The sequence below is a fragment of the Diabrotica undecimpunctata genome, chromosome 5 (assembly GCF_040954645.1).
Source record: "Diabrotica undecimpunctata isolate CICGRU chromosome 5, icDiaUnde3, whole genome shotgun sequence".
Lineage (NCBI taxonomy): Eukaryota > Metazoa > Arthropoda > Insecta > Coleoptera > Chrysomelidae > Diabrotica > Diabrotica undecimpunctata.
The window spans coordinates 96188214-96210432 of NC_092807.1; the positions used below are offsets into that span (position 1 = coordinate 96188214).

The 22219-nt window shown below is 33.0% G+C and overlaps 2 protein-coding genes across 5 annotated transcripts in view; both read left to right on the forward strand.

Moving 5' to 3' along the window:
• The window catches only part of Tpst (tyrosylprotein sulfotransferase), a 533460-nt gene that overhangs the window by 489081 nt on the left and 22160 nt on the right, over positions 1-22219 (forward strand). The window lies entirely within an intron of this gene.
• LOC140440701 (uncharacterized) lies at positions 19529-20682 on the forward strand. The gene is made up of 3 exons (XM_072531064.1): positions 19529-19880; positions 20087-20559; positions 20618-20682. Exons 1-2 carry the CDS (start codon positions 19786-19788, stop codon positions 20553-20555), a joined length of 564 nt encoding a protein of 187 aa, XP_072387165.1. The 5' UTR covers positions 19529-19785; the 3' UTR covers positions 20556-20559; positions 20618-20682.

Consider the following 22219-nt stretch of genomic DNA (forward strand, 5'->3'; position numbering starts at 1 on the left):
TGTGCATAAAATATGTGCTGACAACTACCATGTTCAATGAGACGGATAGGTGTATAAGGCGAGTTCTGTTGTTGTTAGACTCTTCATGTAAACTGTGGTTTCCAATGATTGACGCTTATTACCTCTCCTCACCTATCTTTGCAATAAAATCGCTTATTAATACCTTTACGTTATTTCTAGGACAACCTTTTATAATGCTTTACAATTGTTTGTACAATTCTTCTTTTATTCATCCGATTTTTCCTCGGTGCATGATCATTTATTATTGGATATTTAATTTGTTTCACTTTACAAAAATATAATCAGGGATTAGACTTCTTGAAATGTATTATGAGGACATAGTGAGGGACGGAGACCCAAACAGCCTTGACTTTTTATAAATCATATATAAGATCCATTATAGATTAAGCCGGGTACACACATGCCAGTAAATTGGAAAAAGTAGCTGGCATGCCAGTAGCTCGCTTGCCTATACTAGCAAGGCGAAAAAGCAGGGTAGATTCTTACACATACCCTTGCTATTAACAATCGAGTGGTTTTCATCTAAAACTAAAGTACTTGTTTGTAATTAAAAGTTTTTCCAACAAAAAAAAGAGGATCCATGGAAGGTATTCGGAATGAATTCAACAAGCAAATATTGCTGATGGCCACAGATATTGTTAGAAATTTTATAATGAATCCGAAGCGAAAATCAAAAAAGAGAAAAATTTAGATCCGAAATTGAATTGGTAGGCGAGAAAATCTTGGAGCAATTTTTTATTTTGGCGTTTATCTCCTTTATAGTAATACCTTCATCCATTTTCTCTTGAATTTTTGTGTAAGCATTGTCACGGGCTATTTTATTTGTCACACCGCATGCTACTATATAGCAAGAAAAATCAAATTCTTTGCGATTGGCTAGCATGCCAGTAACTAGCATGCCAGTTAACGTACACACTTGCCAGTTTGGGGACAGTAGCTGGTACTTGCTAGGTACTGGTATGAAATTATGCTAGTAACAGGCATGTGTATCTCTGGCTTTATGGTAGTTTTCTATCTGGCTGTGCAAATAATACATCTAATTTAATTTACATCTGCTATAAAACAATTGCATTTAGTTTTAATTGTCATGGGTAGAGGGTACTTTCGAATAGAAAAAATTAAAATTTGTTTTTCTACAAAATGTTTAATGGAAACACCTATTTATTGTAAATTATAATGGAACTGTAAATTATAATGGATAGATTTTGTCGAACTCGAGATATGAATAAAAACGCATAAACATAAGTAAGTATAGTATTGACTCACCCTTTATTATAACTTAAAATTAAATATGTGAAAGATCATACAAATATCTTGATCGTTAAAACTTAATGTCCAATTAAATGTTCAAATTGTTTTCTGTCGTTGTACACACAAAGATGTAATCTTTCGCGCGTAGACATAACACTGCTTCAATATCAGCTGTTGATATACTATTTATTGCGTTTATAATGTGCTGTTTCATGTCGTCTCGCGTGGTTGGTCGAGTTTGATACACTAAGTTCTTTAATCTTCCCCACAGATAAAAGTCCAGACATGTTAAGTCTGGAGATCTAGCTGGCCATGAAAATATACTTCCCCTTCCAATCCATTTATTTGGATAACTTGCATACAAATAATCTCGAACTCGTCTGGAAATGTTGTAATTTCATTTGTCTTCTTGTTTGTAAGGAAATATGATCCAATAAAACAGTCAACTGATTTTCCAGAAAATCCAAATATGTTTCGCCATTTAAAGTTCTATCAAAGAAATATGGACCTACGATCTTTCCATCAACTATAACACACCAAACATTAAGACTCCATCTACCTTGAACCTGCGCCTCATGTATCCAACGCGGATTTTCTTCAGCCCAATAATGCATATTATGCAGATTAACACCACCCGCACTATTAAACGTAGCCTCGTCTGTCCACAAAATCTTTGACATGATATGAGGTTGGTCTTCTAGCAGACATAACATCCAATTGCATCCAGCCTTGCATCAAAATCTCTCTCATGTAAAGCTTGGTGGAGAACTACACGATAAGGATGCAGTCTAAAAAATAGAACAACAATATTGGTGAAAAAGAAACCACTATATTTACTAAAACTCAAAAAATCTTGAAAAATCCACAATTGTTTCACAAGATAAATAGTGCATAAGTATTTTTAAGAAACGGATAAAAGGATAAAAGCGCCTTGTTGCCGTTTTTATCGGAATATTAAAATAACAGTTGAATCTAAAGTTTAAAGGGAATTTCAAGTTTCTGACTTAAACGTTCACTTTATAATATGAAAAACCAACCTGTGGTGTTTTAAAATCCTTAGAACAGTAGTTTTGGGTATGTTTAATTCTATAGAGATTTGCCGACTACTTATATGTGGATTCTGTAGCAAGAACATTGATTGAATTATCTTCGGTCATACCTCTACTACGTTGTTTGTCGTTTAAAACAAGGACGATGAAAACTACCAGTTTCTCTCAATCTTCTTGCCTTTCTTTCAAATACTTCTTTGCCATAATGTCTCCTGTCAGGATATCTTACAGAATATATACGTGAGGCAATAGCGGCATTTTGGTGACATTAGAAATAAACGCCAATCATATCATACAATTCTGCATTTGATATACTCATCACGAATTATTAGTACTGGTAATTAATTACTAATATTACCAATATTAATATCTATTGAAAAAAGTGCAATCTTCAATTCGAATTATAATATAACAATTCTTAACAATGTGTTGACTGCTGTCAATAAATAAACAATATGAACTCCCCGTCAAATTCATTGTCGTAGCCTACTTAGTTTCGAGAAAACTATCTTTAATCATATGAAATAACAATGGTCAAAATAGGTATCAAATTAAGATTCTTCTGCTATAAAAAAATTTAAAAGTACCTACTGACTTATTTTTTAATTTAATTTATAATACAGGATGAGTCAATACTATACTCTATACTTACTTATGTTTATGCGTTTTTATTCATATCTCGAGTTCGACAAAAGCTATTAACATGCGGTTTGCGCCATTTTGTTACGAATTTAATCCAGTTCCATTATAATTTACAATAAATAGGTGTTTCCATTAAACATTTTAAAGAAAAACAAATTTAAATTTTTTCTATTCGAAAGTACCCTCTACCTATAACAATTAAAACTAAATGCAATTATTTTATAGTAGATGTAAATTAATTCATTCACACTCTTTCTAATGACACTAATTTCGTTAAAATCGGTTGATTCAAACCAAAGATTTATCCACAAATACTTTCCCACTCTCACCCACCCTTTATTTGAAAAAATAGAAAAGTAGTACTTAAACAACTTTGTGTAGAATTTAGTCCTCTTTCTAGTTTACTTATTTAACTCTTGATATAATTGGGCATATTTTCCAAAAAACTGGTTTTCAAAGTTTTCTTCACAGGTTACGCCCCCTAGCGGTTAACCCAGAAACTTGAAACTTATTTCCAGCGATTTCTCTTGACTTTTACTAAGGAATTTTTTCTCCTAAAGTTATAACATGAATAATTTCTGATATATAGCCGAGAGATCGGCTTATTGGACCACCCGGTACATTTCTGTTTTAAAGTCAGTTGTAATTTAATTAAATAAAGTGGTGTTACTCTGTTAGTTGTACCTTTAAAAGGGCCTTTTTAAAAAGTACATTCGGGAGTGACAACCCTTAAGTGGCGCATTCAGTGGATTAGTGGAAGAGTCCCCAGAAGAACCTCGTCGTTTTCAAACGTTTACCTCCTACCGAACCCAAATCTAGGGAAAACTGTAGCCGTTTAATCCACGGATTCCAGGCAACTTGGCACAGAACCATATTTATGAAGAAAGCCAAAAAGAAACTTAAAGAAGAAAAGAAACTTGTACAAACAAAATGCATCATCCTATACCTGTAAGCAAATTTTTCTTTTTTCTACTTCTAATATCATTTTACAAGTGCCATCCTTTAGAATAAGCGACTCTCTTTCAACAATTTTTGAATTTAACATAAAATCTAGTGAAAATATCAAACCAGATTTAAAATGTTAATCTTTCTATCGTACCAGAGTACGACGGCAATCCAAATGAACTTCACAATTTTATTGATGTTATTTCCATGCTTCTAAACCGTTTCTTGGATCATACAAATCCCAAAAATTTTCAAAATTATATGCTTACCCGAAGAATTATGAACAAAATTAAAGGAAGAGTCACAGAAATTATTTCTGTATACGGCTGTAAAGATTGGCCGTCAATAAAATCCATTCTTGTCCTAAATTTTGCAGACCAACGTAACGGAAATCCTCAATTAATTCCATAAAAAAGTCATGAGTCTTTTAAATACCATTTGAAATCACGTTGAATTGCACATGAGGAAGTTAAAAGAAGTAAGAAAGAATTTTTCCAACAACAAGCTCTAACCACATTTTCGGAAGGTCTAAGAGAACCTATATTCGATCCATGAGACCACCGAATCCCAATCTTGCGATTGAACAAACAGCCAGCCCCCGATTAATCGTAGAAGACCTCTTTAATATCAAACAAAAAGAGGAAAGCAATTACGATGAAGGCATATACAATGACACATACCCAGATTACTCTTACTATGAACAAGAATGCCAAGAATATGAGGAAGAAGATGTAAATTTTCAAAGATTTCAAGAAGAAAAAGAAGAAACGTATTAGAATTGCATTTCTATGCTGACAAAAAAGAGCTTCCATACATTACAATTTAAAATCCCCATCTCAAACTTTTTATTGATACAGGAGCCACTAAATATATCCTTAGTCCTAATATAGCCAATAAATTCTACAAAACTAATATTAAATATGAACCATTTATAGTTACCAAGATTATTGTGTAGAAATTCCAATTTTTCTCGAATTTAACTCAGATATTAACTTAAAACTTAAAATGTTATAAATATAAGGTTGAATGCTCGAATAAATGAACTTTGATCAGATAAAAGGCATATATCGAGCACAGTTTAATTTAATCTTGCCCAAGTACTTTCGATCCCTAGATCATCTTCAGGGGCATCTGAAATAAGCCAAGAAACGTTTTTTTTATAACTAAAGAAATTTATTAACTTCGATAAAAACTCGAAGTTTATGGTTGATAAAGAGTTTTTATGTGATTAACGTTTATAGACTTACTTCGTCAATTGCGGCCTATCCGACAAGAATGTTTATGACATTTTGTTCTTGTCGGATAGGACGCAATTGACGAAGTAAGTCTATAAACGTCGAGTTTTTATCGAAGTTAATCAATTTCTTTAGTTATAAAAAAACGTTTCTTGGCTTATTTCAGATGCCCCTGAAGATGATCTAGGGATCGAAAGTACTTTGGCAAGATTAAATTAAACTGTGCTCTAGATATGCCTTTTATCTGATCAAAGTTAAAATTTTATCTTTTCAAATTTCACAAGACATTTAATGGTCTTATCGGCCTCGATAATCTTAAACTTCTGAAAGCAAATCTCGATTTTACCCAAGCTGCTCTTACCACAGAGCATTCTATTCTTCCTATTAATTACTAAGCTCAATTAGCCCAATTCTATACAGTCCAGCAAGAGCCCAAACAATTACACAAGTCAGATTGCCAGTAAAAGAAACATGTCGATCCTCTCCTTAGAACCGATCACCTTAATACAGAAGAAGAATCTCATCTAAAACGACTGTGCAGGAAGTTTGCAGAGATATTTCATCATCCAGACGATCCGTTAACATTTACTAACCAAATAAAGCACCATATACGAACCAGTTGACAAATGTGAATTCCTGAAGAAAAACTAATGCTTATACCAATATAAAAATTATCACTAATACGTTATGCAAATAAGACTATTGTTTATAAACACTAAAATAATTAACTAAAAACATCTAAATAGGTTTTTAAAAACTAAATAGGTTTTTTGTAGATATATTACTTGTAAATTGTAAATTTGATGACATCGTACTTTCAAAATAAAAGTTACAGTATCTACTATTCTGTAAGTGTCAGCATGGCCAGTTCAAAATTCAAACATTCTTATTAATTTTTTTTGTAATCTGCCAAAGTGTTTGACAAAGTAATTGATATGGCAACCCTGTTAGTGTGACGTTTTGTTTAAAGCTTTGGAATGCCTAAGTAATGCTATTTATCTACAATGGATGGAGCCACCTCTCTACAACAAAATTTGTTGGCGGCAGTTCGAGATATATTTCTTGTTTAACCAGATTTTTCATGTGTCTAGGAAAAAATATTCGACGTTTTATTACAAATATTTTTCACTTTAACAGTTCTATATATAATAATGTTGTTATTAAAATGTTGTCCGGTTTCTTACCGGTAGCTTTATTATAAGCCGGAACATATTATTGTGGCAAAACTGTACATTTAAAAATTTTCAAAAAATTCATAAGCATTTCTTAGGATTATACCTTAATGCTGCAATAAAATTAACAAAATTGTATATTTGGTTTTCCCGCTTTATACTTGTAAAAAAGTAGTTTTTTGAGTTTTATCAAAAACAAAAACATGAAGTTTGCTCAAAATTTGTCAAAATACTTCTTTATAGTTATCACATAATTAGACCTTCTCCAATTTTTTCAAATTTTTTGAATGTGTAGTTTATCTTTTGGGGGGTGCAGATGAACCTTAATCTATGCCTTCTATGAATTGCAAGGCAAACAGATGATGAAAAAAGATGTAAGAAAGACATGGGGACTAAAAATTCCATTCCACAACATATCTCCTCATCTAAGCAAAAATCTCCGTCAAAAGAATAAATTAAATTTCTTGGACGATAAACTTGTTATTACTTGTTATTTATATTTAAATAAAGACTTATTTTTACTTTTACTTTAACAGTCAAAATATATCCTCAATTTTACCATGGACAATAGCCATGGAAAGTAGCATATGTATTACCAAAACCCACTTGTGGAATGTATCGCGTAGTTCCATTCTTTTAACAATTTAACTCCTTGAAGTCACGGCACACGCCCCTGGCCATTTATCTTTATGAGCTTTATGAACTGACATTTGTAGGAGTAAGTTTAAGACGCAAATAGTTTTGGTAACTGTTGTATGAGCGGCGAGATAAGACAGTAATATGAGACTGGCAGCTAGTTAACAAAGTCTGCGAATAAGAACATAGTGCATATTATGTCGTTGTATCTAGACGATGATACTTTGAAACTAATTTGCTTAGTGTAGCAAACATGCTGCAGAATCCCTTTTATATACAGTATGGTTAGAGGGATTATATTTAAATTCTATATATAAATTATAAAATTTTAAACGACTATGAATCCTGAGTAAATATTTAAAAAAATATATAAATCTAAATCAAAATACGCACATTACTCAGGCAAATTTGTAATTTATAGTTTGAACAATTAACGAAGAATTCTGGGATTATAAATTGCAGCATTTTATTATACTTAAATAATTATCTAATTACAGTAAATTTGTAAATGCCTGCCCACGTCCAGTTTTTCGACAAACAGCACCACTCTCCATGAACAACCGCGCAGAATATGTCATAATATTTCAAAAACCTTAGATCATTATATTTTATATTAAAGTAGATACATCAATACCATACAAACTACCTATAGGTGCAGGGTGAGTTTTTAGTGTCGCATTGGTCGATAGATAATACCATTATGGTATGATATGGTATGGTATATCCAAAAAGTTATTTAGAAAAAATGTCTAAATCTACAGGATAAAAATTAATAACTACGTGGTAAAGCAAACATACAATTTTTTAAATAGGATTTTATGTTTATCTAGGATTTTTCCACCGAAGTTTGACTAATGCCATGTTGATGTAAAATTTCACGAGGGTCGATGTGGTGATCCTCAGTAGTAGCAACGGTACATCATATTCCTTTTCTTCACTTATAACAGTCTTGGTCCTCTGATTTTTTTTTATATACAGCTAACTCAGTGCGAACAAAACGATTCATTAATTTTTCGAAAGCTTTTACGTTTGGTTTCTTCCGTTCAGGATATCGCTGTTGATATTATGGATGCAATTTATACGCAATTTCTCCAACTTTCTTCTAATACTCAGATCATATCTGTTAATTCTACAGAAAATATTCATTTTTAAAATTAAAGACAAGCCACACAGATCAATTAAAAAGATAATAATATGAAAACTGTCATTTTTCAAAGCCTACTGTTTTACCGTTGGATTTAAACTTATATAATAGACCAGGGAAATCAGATTTTTTTCGTGACACTGAACCGACCAGGCAAACGCCAGTTGTTTTGAGTAGTATGGATCTCTGTAACAAGAACCTAGGTATATACTATAGAGCGGTCCGATAAGTACTTGGCCTACAAAATTTTTTAAAAAGTAGCTATTTATTTCTCAATTTTTAGCTCTACTTTTAGCTCGATACACTTGACCCATCGATGCTCCTACTTCTTTAACCCGTCTAAAAAATACGGTTTCTCGAGATCCAAAATACTCTTGCGTGGCTGCAATGACCTCCTGTTTCGACTTCAATTTTTGCCCGGCGAGTACCTTTTTTAAGGTTGGAAACAAAAAGAAGTCACACGGGGCCAAATGTAGAGAATATGGTGGATGGGGCAATGGGTCGTAGCCCAATTTTACCAATTTCGCCATGGCGACGGCGGTGGTATGAGCGGGTTCGTTGTCATGGTGGAAGAGCACTTTTTTTTTTCGCTAAATGGGGTCGTTATTTTTGCAAAATGGCATCTCTTAAATGTTTTGATCCTTATTTGTTGATTAGAGAAGTTTCAAAATAAGTTAGAAATATCAATTTTTTATACCTAAATGTTAAGCACACGTATCGAATACACTGCGTGTCCTATTTCATAACATTTCTTTATACTTTAAATCAACATTGGACATTCAGCAATATTGTATGAACATACTTGGCCTAGTAATGCGACAATGTGCTATCCAACCTTGAGGTTATAAAAGAAAAACAAAGTGGAAATCGGGTAACTCACTCAATAATAGTAATGTTTGGTAGTTGGTCAGTACTCGTAATAAAACATATGTGATCTCAATTACATGAAGAACATCATGAAATGAGAACAACAAACAAAAATGAAGGAATGTAACAACAAACAGAAATAAATGGACACACCTAAGGGAGGCTTACATCCGACGATGGATAGAATAGCTGTTGACGATAATGATAGTGTGTCAACAATAAAGATGTAAGAACCGACTACACGTATATTCTAACTCTCCACACCACAAAGATAACATACTGGGATAGCAGGAGAAGGGCTAATAGGTTAGAATGCTTATCTCAGATTTAGTTGACCCACTGTTCCACCATACCTGGCCTATAAGTGGCCTTTTACTTATTAATAATTGCTTGTTTCGAAGGCGAAAAAACCAAGAAAGTGGTCAACGGCATCAGAATGCAGAAGGCAACGAGAAACAACTGCATTAAAGGTCCCTGATGATATCTCTAGTACAAATTATTATATTATTGATTATGGTAATATGAGACCAAAATCTGGCAGGGGAGGACAACAATCAAAATGCAAGACCTCCTGCGTCATCAACATACGAAAGCCTTGCACAAAAAAAATACTCTACTCAGATAAAAATAACTACCTGGAATGTAAGAAGTATATATCAGCCTGGAAAACTACAACACATTATTAAAGTGAAAGTGAGGCTAAATATAGATATACTTGTATAAGTAGGATAGCAGGATAAGTAGGTGTAAGCAGGAAATGAAGAAATATCAATAAATAAGCAGAATATGGATTATACTGGAGGAGACAAAACTTATCATCTATACGGAGTAGCGTTCATCATAAGCAACATAGTCAGAAAATCAGTGCTTCAAAGGTGTGGTTCAAATGTCTGAAAGAATAATAAGGCTAAAAATTCAAGCACGAAACTGCAATATTAATATGATCCAAATCTATGCCCCCACAGCTGATAGGATTGAAGATAAGATCGAAAAGTTTATTCAGAATTGCACAATACACTGAAGTTAACAAAGTCTAAAGATATTACGTACATTTTAGGAGACCTTAATGCAAAAATTGGAGCAGGTATAATTGAAAATATCTTGGGACAATTCGGATTAGAAACTAGAAACGGGAGAGGAGAACGGCTTATAGAATTTTGCCAAGAAAAGAATATGGTAATTGCCAGTACTTAGTTTAAGCTTCCTAAGAGGAGACTATACACATGGACGTCTCCTTCATATACAGAAAACCACATTGTCAGAAATCATATAGATTTTATACTCGTAAACAGCAGATATAAAAACTCTATAACCTCAGTTAAACCTTATCCTGGACCAGATGTTAACTTAGACCACAATCCGTTAGTTGCTGTCTTCTGCTTTTTCTTTCTCTTTATAAGCAATTCTGCTTGTTCATTGGCGGATTAATACCTCTATGGAAGGTTGTCACTCCATCTTTTGCGCGGTCGTCCGATACTTCTTCTGTGCCGATTGGTGACTTATCTCTTACTATTTTGGCGATACGGGTCTCCTCCAGTCTGCTTATGTGGTTATTCCATTCTTTTTTTCTATTTTGTGTCCATTCTTTTATACACTGTACGTTACATTTTCTTCTAATGTCTTAACTTCTCTTTCGATCTCTCAGCGTATTTACTGTAATTCTTCTCAGTACTCTCATTCTCTGCCGTTTCCAGTAGCCTTTGTGTTGTGGCTGTGTCGGTTCTTGTTTCTGAGGCATATGTCATTGTTGGTCTTATGTCTTATGGTCTGTGTCTGTTTCGCCATATAGTGTTATTAAGACACCCTCTCAGTCTATTTGCTTTTTTGTACTTGATCTCTCACTTCTTTGTCCAGGTCTCCATAGCTAGACAGTGTAGTTCTCAAGTATTTTATTTCCATTACTTGTTCAATACTGATGCCATCAATTTCTATTTTACATCTGGTTTGTTATTTGCTGACTACTATTGTTTTAGTTTAGTGAGATAAATCTGTGCGCCAGTCTTTGCAGACTATCTTTATCTTGGGCTTTCAATATTGCGTCGTCTGCGTAATAGAGTATATTGATTTCTTTGTTTTCCATTCTGTATCCTCTTCCTTTGTTAACAGTTTTGATGATTTCACCCATGATCAAATTAAATTTCCAAAAAACTCTAACTGACGACAAACAAATTATGGGCGTAAATAAAAAGTGGAATAATATAAAAAAACATGTTACTGTATTAGTTATTTATTGAATAAGAATAATTTTATTATATTATTTATTACACAAGACTAAGTTGTTTCTACTTACAAAAATTGAAGGTATTCCCGAAATTGAAGGAAAATTAAAAATGTCTCAGAAGGTAATGACTTTAGGTATAGGAAATACTTTATAAAAAAGAAAGAGTATCATAAATGAAATCTTTTCAAAAAATAAAATATAGGGTTGTAATTTTCTTTTCTAGTTCACCCTGTATACGAATATTTGTCAATGATTTCTGTTTAACTTAATTTGAAAACTAGAACATATTGTTTTTCTTTCTGTTTTTATTTATCGGCATATTTTCGGTCAAGCCTGGAGAATATCATTGCCTACGTTTATTTTAAATAACTTTTTTTTGCACTAACTTTATCGCACTAAAAACTCACCCTATATGTTGTCGTGGCTAGGTGCTTTGCGATTTTTAAGATGTGCAATGGCATATTCCACTTCCGATTTAAGTAACACGGTGAACTTTTAAGAATTGTATTTATACTGTCAATCTTGTGGCTTTCTACCGGACGGTTATCATTAAATATATCTTTTATATAATTCTTCGGCAGTTTAATTTCCTTTTAAACTTCCATTTAAAAAACAAAATTAAAAAAAGGCAAGATTTGCTATTACATTCTTTTGATAACTTGCTTGTGAGTTGATTATCTTCCCTCTCCCAAGATTACTCACAAATTGAACATAATATGTGGTATATGTTATGCACCTGACTGACTAGTTCTTAACTATCAAATAACTAAGTTAACCTCTATCATCGAACTAATGTAGAGATTGGTATCTCTAAATATGTTATAGATTGTCTAATATCCATTGTGTTAAACTAAAACCTTCGTTCATCTTCAAAGTGAGCGTGTTTGAACTTCCACAGTATCACAACTTCTTAGCCACCGGAACGCGATGTAAGGCATAGTGCATAATTATCCCTGTACGTCTACAACTAATTTTCCGAAATTCAGTTAAGCATTTCCACAATAGGTGTATCGTGTAAAGCTTTAGTGGAAAGTTTAATAAAACGCCAACGGTGCCTAACACGAAATTCAGTCCCAATTGAGTTTAGAAAATAGCAAAGAGCTGAAAATTTAACTAAATTCTATTCTGTTTCGCTACGGAGCGATTTTCAAAGAGTTTTCAATTTTAAATTAACTACGGAATCGGTGCTAGAGGCGTTAAAGTTTCATTCTTCTGCTTTTTCTTTTTTTTCATTTTATAGAATAATAATTTATTTTAATGCAATTCTATACACAGGGTTTGGCATACTTGTATGTGTTCCTTGGTGTCCTGTACAATTAATATTTATTTTCAGACAACCAGACAATTGTGCAACCAGAGTTTGTTATAGACCAATAACAAAGGATGATCTCTTCAATTTGAACCAGGTTTTGCTGAATTGCAACTTTGTATATAATGATAATTTTGATATTAATTTAAAATTCAAAATGCTGATTGAGATATCTTATTAAATTTAATTAAATATCTCTTTGCCACAAAAATCGAAATTGTTGAATAGTCACCAGGGAGATGTCCGCTGGTGACTTATCCACCTTCCTAGAAATGGCAGGATGGACAATCAGCTAAGGACGGCAGCTCCTTGGGAAGATGCACAATAAGTTAATTGTGGCATCCAGATATCCTAAAGTTTTCAAAACGGCAAAGGTAATATCTCTGTTTAAGAATATAGGCTTTATTGATGATTGCAACAATTATCGATCCACATCTTTGTTGCCCATGTTGTCAAAAGTTTATGAACGAATTTTGAATAATCAGATTAATCATACATTTTAAATCTAATAAACTATTTGCCATAAACCAGTATGGATTTCGGAAAAATAAAACAACTTTAGCTAAAGGATGAGGAGAGGAGCAGGGTCATGAGGGCGTCATTGTCGACAGATATGTGGTAGATGGGGATAAGACCGTTCCAGTAAGAGTGGCCAATCCAAATAAAAACAAGATCACCTTTAAAAAGGGCCAAGTGCTTAGAATATGCGAGCCAGTTGAAAGAGTCACCAGAATAGAATAAAACTTGCCAACAGCCAGCAGTACACACCAACTTTCTACTAAACTGTGGAAAATCTAAAGAAGTCATGGGTCCGTCCATCCGAAGATAAATACCAAAAAGCAGAAGAGTTCATCAAAAACGAAAGTGATATCTTCTTTAAAGGAAAAATAACCGGCCGCTCTGACTTAGTCCAACATCGGATAAACACTGACAACTCCAACTCCATAAGGCAGGCACCAAGACGTCTCCCATTTGCAAAACAAACATAACCTTTTGCCATTCTTGAAGATATGCGGAAGAAGAATCTCATCGAAAAGTCGAGTAGCTTATGGCCTTCTTTAGTGGTGTTGGTAACTAAGAAAGATGGTTCCACAAGGTCCTAGGTCGACTACAGAAGATTAAATATCGTCACCAAGAAAGACAGATACCCACTGTCCCGTATTAATGGTACTCTTAGTTTCTTGGCTGGATCGAAATTTTTTTTCAGCGTGGATCTCAAAAGCACCTACTGGCAAGTAGCAGTCTACCCTGAAGGCAGAGAGAAGACAGCATTTTCTTTTGAAAATCGGCTCTAACAATTTAAAATGATGTCATTCTGATTGTGTAATATACCTTCTACGTTTGAAGGATTAATGGAGCTAGTACTTAGGGAACTTACACAGAAAACCTATCTGGTATGCCTCGACGACATGATGATTATCGGGAAGGATTTCGAGGGACACTGCTAATTTGAAAGAAGTTTTCACCAGACTTAGGAACGCTCACCTACAAGTAAATGCCAGCAAGTGCGAGCACTTCCAAAAAAAAGTTAGTTTGACTGCCAGCTTGGCTTCGCCACTCTCAAGAATAAATTTATAAGGTTTCCAATCCTGGCATATTCGAAAAAATAGTATTTTCGTGTTTGATACGGAGGCTTCTCAAAATGACATCGGGGCGGTGTTTTCCCAAGTGCAGGAGGGTGAGAAACACGTCATGGGATACTTCAGTAAAACTCTGGGAAAAGTTGAAAGAAACTACTGTATCACCAGAAAGGAGTTATTGGCGGTCGTTAAAGCAGTAGAACACTAACATTCGTTCTTCTATGGCAGAAGATTCTCGATTAAATCCCACCATTCCGCCCTGCAATGGATCCTCAATTTCAAGACACTTGAAGGACAGCTCGATAACTGGAGAAGGTACAGTTCTATAGTTTTAAATTCGCCAACGAATGGCGAGTGGAGAAGCCATGAAAATGCTGACGGCCATTACAAGACCAGAAGGACACCGCTTCATCCAGACATGGTAGAAAGACATGGGCCATCAACAACTACCTGAGTAGTATAGCAAGCGGGGTTCAAACGCACTTTGGTAACCTGTCCATCAGGGTCTCCGATGCGAAGGTATCGATGCCATGATTTGACCTTGGGGGTGTACAAGAAGTACAAGAAGTGATCGACAATGACCAGAGGGTTGTAAGAACTGGTCGCTTATCGCTTGATCTCTTCTTCTTCTCTCCCGAAGAAGTGATCAACAATGACCAGAGGGTCGTAAGAACTAGTCGCTTATCTCTAGATCTCTTCTTCTCAGCCGAAGAATTGTCACCTACGTTACCTGTATGTTTTTACACCTGTCTCACTTGTCTCTTCTTTGTCTTACCTGTCCTGAAGAAGTAAAAGAATCGGTCGACAATGACCAGAGGGGGTGTCTTTGAGTGGAACGGACCACCTTGTATGTCGAGTGCAAAACTCATCGCTTATCGCTTCATCTTCTCTTCTTTTCGTTAAATTTGTACAGGGTGATCGAAAAAATAAATTTTGTATTGAGACTTGGAAATATTTTAGGTGTTGTTGCGTCAAAATTTTTTTGTGTACGATGCTTAGATATATCTGTATAGCCTGCCTAGCCTAGCCTGCCTAGTCTTTACTTTTGAAACTTGTAGGAAAAGGAAAAATAACTATGTATCACATAAATGCTTTATTGTGTATATATATTTTAATGATATATGTGGGTAGATGTAAATAAAACAATATTGGATTGATACTATAAATTTTATTTGTTTTGAAACAAGTTATTTATTTTAAATAAATGTATCCAGCAAAATTTTGTCAGTAATCAAGATGTGTCTTGAGGTGTACATGCTAGACGAGTTTTATTCAAGGCTCTCAACTTTTAACAATTGGAAGGGGAATAAATCTGAAATAGAGTTAGCTGCTTGTGGATTTTACTTTCTCCAAGTGGAAGATATAGTAAAGTGTTTCAAGTGTGGCGTAGAGATTTACAAATGGGAATCAAATGACAATATAATCGAAGATCACAAAAAATTTAGTCCTAATTGTACTTTTTTGGAAAGAGTGTATCCTATTTTTCTTAAAATCAACAACAACAACAACAACAACGATAACAAAGAAAATTTGAGTGAGAAGAATATCTGTACATCTGTGAAACATAACATTTTATCCTTTGAATATGCCTGTACCTGTGCAAAATAAATGTCCAAAGTGTAGGGGTGACACTGAAGAACGAAATGACCTGTGTATAAATTGTGAATTGGAAGAGGTGTACAAGGAAGAGAGTGGTGCTAAAAATATACCTAGTAGAATGTATGTAAAGAGACAGAGACCGCAAAAATAATGTAATCGCATGATAAAAAATTAGAATAATAAAATAGCTGTAAATATAACATAAAGCTCATTTTTATTTTGCCCTTTGAATATGCCTGTACCTGTGACATATAAATGTACAAAGTGTGGTGGTGAAACTGAGATTCCAAATACACTTTGTGTAAATTGTTACTTAAAAAGTATATTTAGACAATTTGGTGGTGACAAAAATAACCCAAGTCATCTATTTATCCAAAAATAAGTATGCCTGTACCAGTAAAGTATAAATGTCCAAAGTGTGGTGGGGAGACTGAAATATCTAATAGGAATTGTATAAACTGTGACTACATAGAATATTTGAGATCCAGATCTGGTGCTAAAAATATACCAAGTAGTATGTTTGGTGAAATGTGAGGTCAGTTGTCTGAAGAAGAGAAAAAATATATAAAGACTTATATTTAGAATAACTATGTATTAATTTGTAAATCGTCTACGAGTACGCTACCAATATGTTAAACGCTGTCATTAATAAATTACCTTTCGAAATGCACATCCCTGGAGGTTATAGGTTTTGTGGACCCGGCACCAAATTACAGAAACGACTAGCACGAGGAGATAGGGGAATAAATGGATTAGACGAGGCGTGTCGTGAACATGATATTGCATATTCTCAAAATAAAGATCTATCCGAACGACATAAGGCTGATAAGATTCTAGGTGAAAAAGCTCTTGAACAGTTTCGATCGAAAAATACAGCATTTTCAGAAAAGTTGGCAGCACTTGGTGTAGCTGGTGCAATGAAAGCAAAAGTGAAATTAGGTATGGGTCTAGGTTCTACTAAATATAAAGCTGTAACAAAAAGTTGTAGTAAAGAATTGAACAAAGCTAAAAATAATTTAGAAAAACTAACTGAAAATATAGACCATTGTACTTTATTACTCCAAGGATTAACTATTTCCAAATCAAGTAAACGCAAACAAAATATCCAGCACAGAAATAAACAAAAAATACAACAAAAGCTTTTAAATCATAAAAGAGCAAAACAATTAGAAAATAATATGTATGTGGACATTACAGATGATTTTGTTGATGATGATGATGACCTTCTTTCCAAAAGAAGAGAAAAACGAAAAATAATTGATGACAATGTAGTTGGTGTCAAAAAAGCAAAAATCAACTTAAATTACTTATTAAACAATACCCAAAAAAGAAAACGAGACATAAACAATGAAGATGAGGATGATGATGATCCAGTTAAGAAAAAAGTTAAGATATAATAAGTAAATTGTATTAAATTAAAAAATATAATAAAAAAATATGTAGATACTATATATATATACGCACATATACCAATTGGAAATATCTAAAATACACATCCCTATATATATATCGGTTTATTAAAATTGACTTTTTGTTTTGTCATTTCAATTATTACAGTACTTTCATCGAAAATAGTACAACTATGAAAATTAGGTTGTGAGATATAGAAATTTGCTCCATATCTTCCATTATATCTGTTTACAATTTTTATTTCTCTATGTTTTCTGACATTTTCAATACTTTTTACGTAAGGGGCATTTATAAAAAAGTTTAAATAAATTTTTTTCAAATTCATTTTTGCTTTCCTTTCGCAAGCCAATGTTTAGATCAATATATTTTTTTAACCAAGGGGATTGTTTAAATTTTAAACATCGATGAATTTTTATTATTTTCAAACCTAAATTAACAATCTGTTTCAGATATCTTATATTAAAGAGAATTTGGTAGATCTGAATTTGATAGATCTCAAATGTGGTCTTAAAAGAAACGGATGGTAAAAAGAAAAATCAAAGAAGTGGTTTTAATTATGCTAAATGAGACCAATTGTGCCGCAAATTCCTCGGCATAATGTAGTAGGATCTGAAGTCAGTAACATATAGAGGATACATTATGTTTTTTAAATAACAACAAAGTAAATACAATATTACATGTTTCAGTACATATTAGCAACTTCCGTAATATGCTATTTTCTAGTTCTTGAGTCAATTTTAATATCTCTAAATCATCCACCAATAAATCGTAGTCGTCAATACAATAATCATCAGACATAGCTCTGTGTTCTAAAATATGTATGAGAGTGCTAAGTACAAACAAGAATAGGAGTTAAGGTTATAATGTAAAAATAAGAATGTCGTGTGTATCGAGATGGGTTGACATGTCAAAACGTCTTAATAGCGCATCGGTGGAAGCCACGCTACAAACAAAAAGGCCTTACCTATGAATGAAAGACTACTTCAGGTGTCAAATAACTATATTAAAAACCAAAAAATACAACTACAATTAACTTTAAAACCTAAAACTACAAACTACTAATCTACACAAAAAATAAATCTTCTTACGCAGTGGCATTGAACATTATTTTGTGACGTTCACGTTCCGCCATGCGAAAGCGCTTCTTCTGCGCCTTCGACATTTTCGGGGGTTGCTCCCGAATAATGTTCTTAAATAATGCCCCGACTTTAATGTAGGGCAAAGGTGACCCGTACCATTCATCGTCCCAGCTTTCATCCACAGACGGTTCGGGATGGTACGAATCTCCACTACCACCCGTCTGTTGGGGGTCATCACCTATTAAATGTAGAGACAAGTATCTACGTCTGATGTGCGGCAGTGGAGATTCATGCCATTCATCGTCCCAGCTTTCATCCACAGACGGTTCGGGATGGTACGAATCTCCACTACCACCCGTCTGTTGGGGGTCATCACCTATTAAATGTAGAGACAAGTATCTACGTCTGATGTGCGGCAGTGGAGATTCATGCCATTCATCGTCCCAGCACTCATCCACAACAGCTGTGGACCACAAAGGCATTATCTACAATAACAAAAGAGATAACTAGGTATGATGAGTATACATACAAAAAACTAGGTGATAAAATTAGTGATAATTGATCAATTATTGCATTTTTCATGGAAAAATGTTTAACAGACGTTTCACCATCTTGAGGTTTGATGAAAAGTCCATAAAAAATTACATTAACTTTTAACATACATGAAACTAAATTTTTTTAATTTGAATTGAAAAACTTTTAAAAGCCTTTTCAAGATTCCAAATCCTGCCACAATAACCCTCTGTTAATATTTTTTCTAACATTTAATCTGTTTTTAAAATTTTCTAGATATGTTTTAAGGATGGATAGATTCGCCTCTACACAATGAAAATTTCTAACACAAGTAGCTCTCTTTTTTATACATTTTTTTAACAATAAAATCTGTTTTTTCAAATATTTTATATAGTTTTGTAAATCAGTTTTAGTTTTAATTAATCTACTTACTGTTTCCATCTTCTGCACCATTTCAGTGGAAATTTGATCGATCACTTTACTACTACTCATGTTTAAAGACCAACTCGTAAACTTCAGAACGACACAAATACCAGCTAGCAAAATCAATCCTGTATTTATACTATATTTTAAAAAATGCATTAACTCAAATCTACAACACGCTATGCAACGTGATTATATTTTTATTTCTTCATCGAAAACACATTATACATGCAATAAACATATTTAACGATAACGCTGACGTTAATGCATTTTTAGGTCAAATTGGTCACGAAGTATTTTTACTACATTAAAAAAAAAAAATACATTGACGCAAATCTACAACACGCTATGCAACGTGATTATATTTTTATTTCTTCATCGAAAACACATTATACATGCAATAAACATATTTAACGATAACGCTGACGTCAATGCATTTTTAGGTCAAATAGGTCACCAAAATACATTATATGCAGATAAGCACATTTTATTTAGATAATGATAAATTAATTTTGGAATAATAAACGTTTTAATGATAAACATGTTTTGTACTATTTTCTGCATTGCAATAAAGATCAAATAAGTCAGTCAATTACGTTAATATATATTTTTTTATTCTTACTATTTAAATTCGGTTAATTTTAAATTGATCTATCAGTTAGTCAGTGAACAGTCAGTGAACTATCGAAATGGCCAATGTACCATGCCAGTTGGTTATTGTATCTGAGGATCCAATTAACCTACCAATAAAGGACGCCTTTGTAATTGTGAAGCAGTTATTTATGTAAGTATTTTACTTATTTTTGGTTGTTTTTCCATTTTCCTTTTTTGATTTGTTCTACATGATTTTATTTCGCTCTTACTGGTTTATTTTTTTTTATTATAAATATTTCATGGGATTATTATAAGTTTTTCGAATCGGTCTTTTTTTATTTTGTTTTCTTTGTTTGATTCATGCTGCTGTTGTTCATTATATTTTTTCTATTAAAGGTATGGCGTAAAGGACGTTTCCCTTAAGGGAGACAGAATATTTGTCCATCTTACATACTCGCCGAATAACAAAACATTAAAAAAAAAATTTGGATACCTTCCATTAAGATACATGAGAGTTAAAGTGGAAAATGATAAAGAGTTCCAGGTGCTGGAAAATATATGTAAGAAATACCGTTTTAACCTCCTAGATGATGAGGTGGAGGAGTTTGAAAAGTACCAACAACAAAGACAGTTGGTGGGGACAAAAAGGCCATATCTTCCTCCCCCTCCCCCTCATTTTGGCCACTCGTCTAAGTATTCAAATCCAACTTCTCCACCTGCCACATCAAATGACGACGACGACGACGATCCTCAGCCATCCCCAACAAAAAAAAGAAAGGTGACGACGAAGACGACAACGACTCAAAACCAAGACATAGTGGATCTGGAAGAGCTGAACATGGAAGATTTTCTTAGTCAGAAATAGAAAAGTAAGTGATTTATTTTTGTGTTTCGATATAATTCTAAATTTTACTATTTTTGTTTCAGATGCTTTAGGGAAATAAAAGTATGTACATAATTATATCTTATTATTTTATTAAATAAACTAATTTTCTAATTATTATCTCTGTATTTTATTTCATTTACACCTTTTACTTGATTAAAAAATATTGATCAATCTTTTTGCGATATCGACCATTATTTATGTCGCTATCTTTGAAAATGGATAAGAATCCATAATTCTCTTTCCAGCATATTGAACATATTTTTTTTAAATCTTCAAAAGTCATATCTGTTCCGACGTGGTCATTGTAAATGTGTTTTAGGTTTAAATCGTCTTGTTTGAATACAATTAAAATATTTGCATTGTCTCTTATAAGGTGTTTAGGTATTTTTGCATAACTCTGACTCAAATAAAATGGATCCACCTGAGAATGACGAGACATGCTAAAGTATTCTCGAATAACATCTTGGTTGTCACAAGCAACATCATCAAAGATAAAAATTGAATTGGGCTTCGCTTCAGATGGGTGCATTATATCCGTACTTCCACTGTAAGTATAATATCCTATTCCTTTAATTGGTTCTAGCAAAGTTTCTAAATATTTGTACTTTGGTTGCATTAATGATTTTGAGTAAATATACACATTTTCAAATTTTAATCCATTAGCATGTTCCAATAGACTTATCATCACATTGGTCTTACCACAATTTGAAGGGCCAACTATAATACATCGAATAGTTGAAGGGAACAAAACTCCATGCTTTTTAAACTTATTCTCAATTGGTTCCAATAAATTATTCTCCACATCAAGCGTAGTCTTTTGTTTTACAAGCTTCATGTCTGGTATCAATTTGAAAATAAATGTCTTGTGTGTATCTATTAATAAAAGACTATTTTTAATTTTAATTTTTTTATTGTCAACACTTTCTACAATATTTATACCAATAATGAATATTAAATACATTGTTTAGAGCACATTGTAAATTTTCATTGTTATGTTGAAAACATGGATGTGATTTAAAAATATGATTCATAGTCTCATCGGAAAGTATATTAGGTTCATCTTGTACACAATCAATGCGATTTTCCATGAATTTTTCCAAATATTTTTTTGTTTCATGATTTCTTACCAATATTGTTTCGTCTAATACGTTGTCGTGTAAAAATTTTGAAATTTCTTCATATTTTAGATGAGTATCACAAAAATGCCAAGATTGCCAATTTAAACCATGGTTTTGAACACATTGTTGTTCGATACATTTTATATATGACTTATTTATCATTGCTTCTGTTACTGGTAAAACAACCATTCTGTGTATAATGTTTTCTGTAGTAGGATCTAAAATAGCAATTTCCCTACAAAGAAATACATCTTCCCCAGGAAAAGAGAAACCTTGGATATCCACAATGAACATGTTTTCACTCTCTCGATATTCTCTAACAACAAACAAAATCTTGCAAGTGGAACGTCTTTTACATATTTTTCTATCCCCTCTTTATTATATTGCGTCACTTTTATCTATCCATGAGTTGTGAGAACTATCAAAACCTAACCACTTGACAAAAATTTTATTTTTCTTTCTCTTTAATACCTTTTCAACTAAATAACTGTCTTTATGTTTAACTTTTTGTAGCTGTTCTTTATA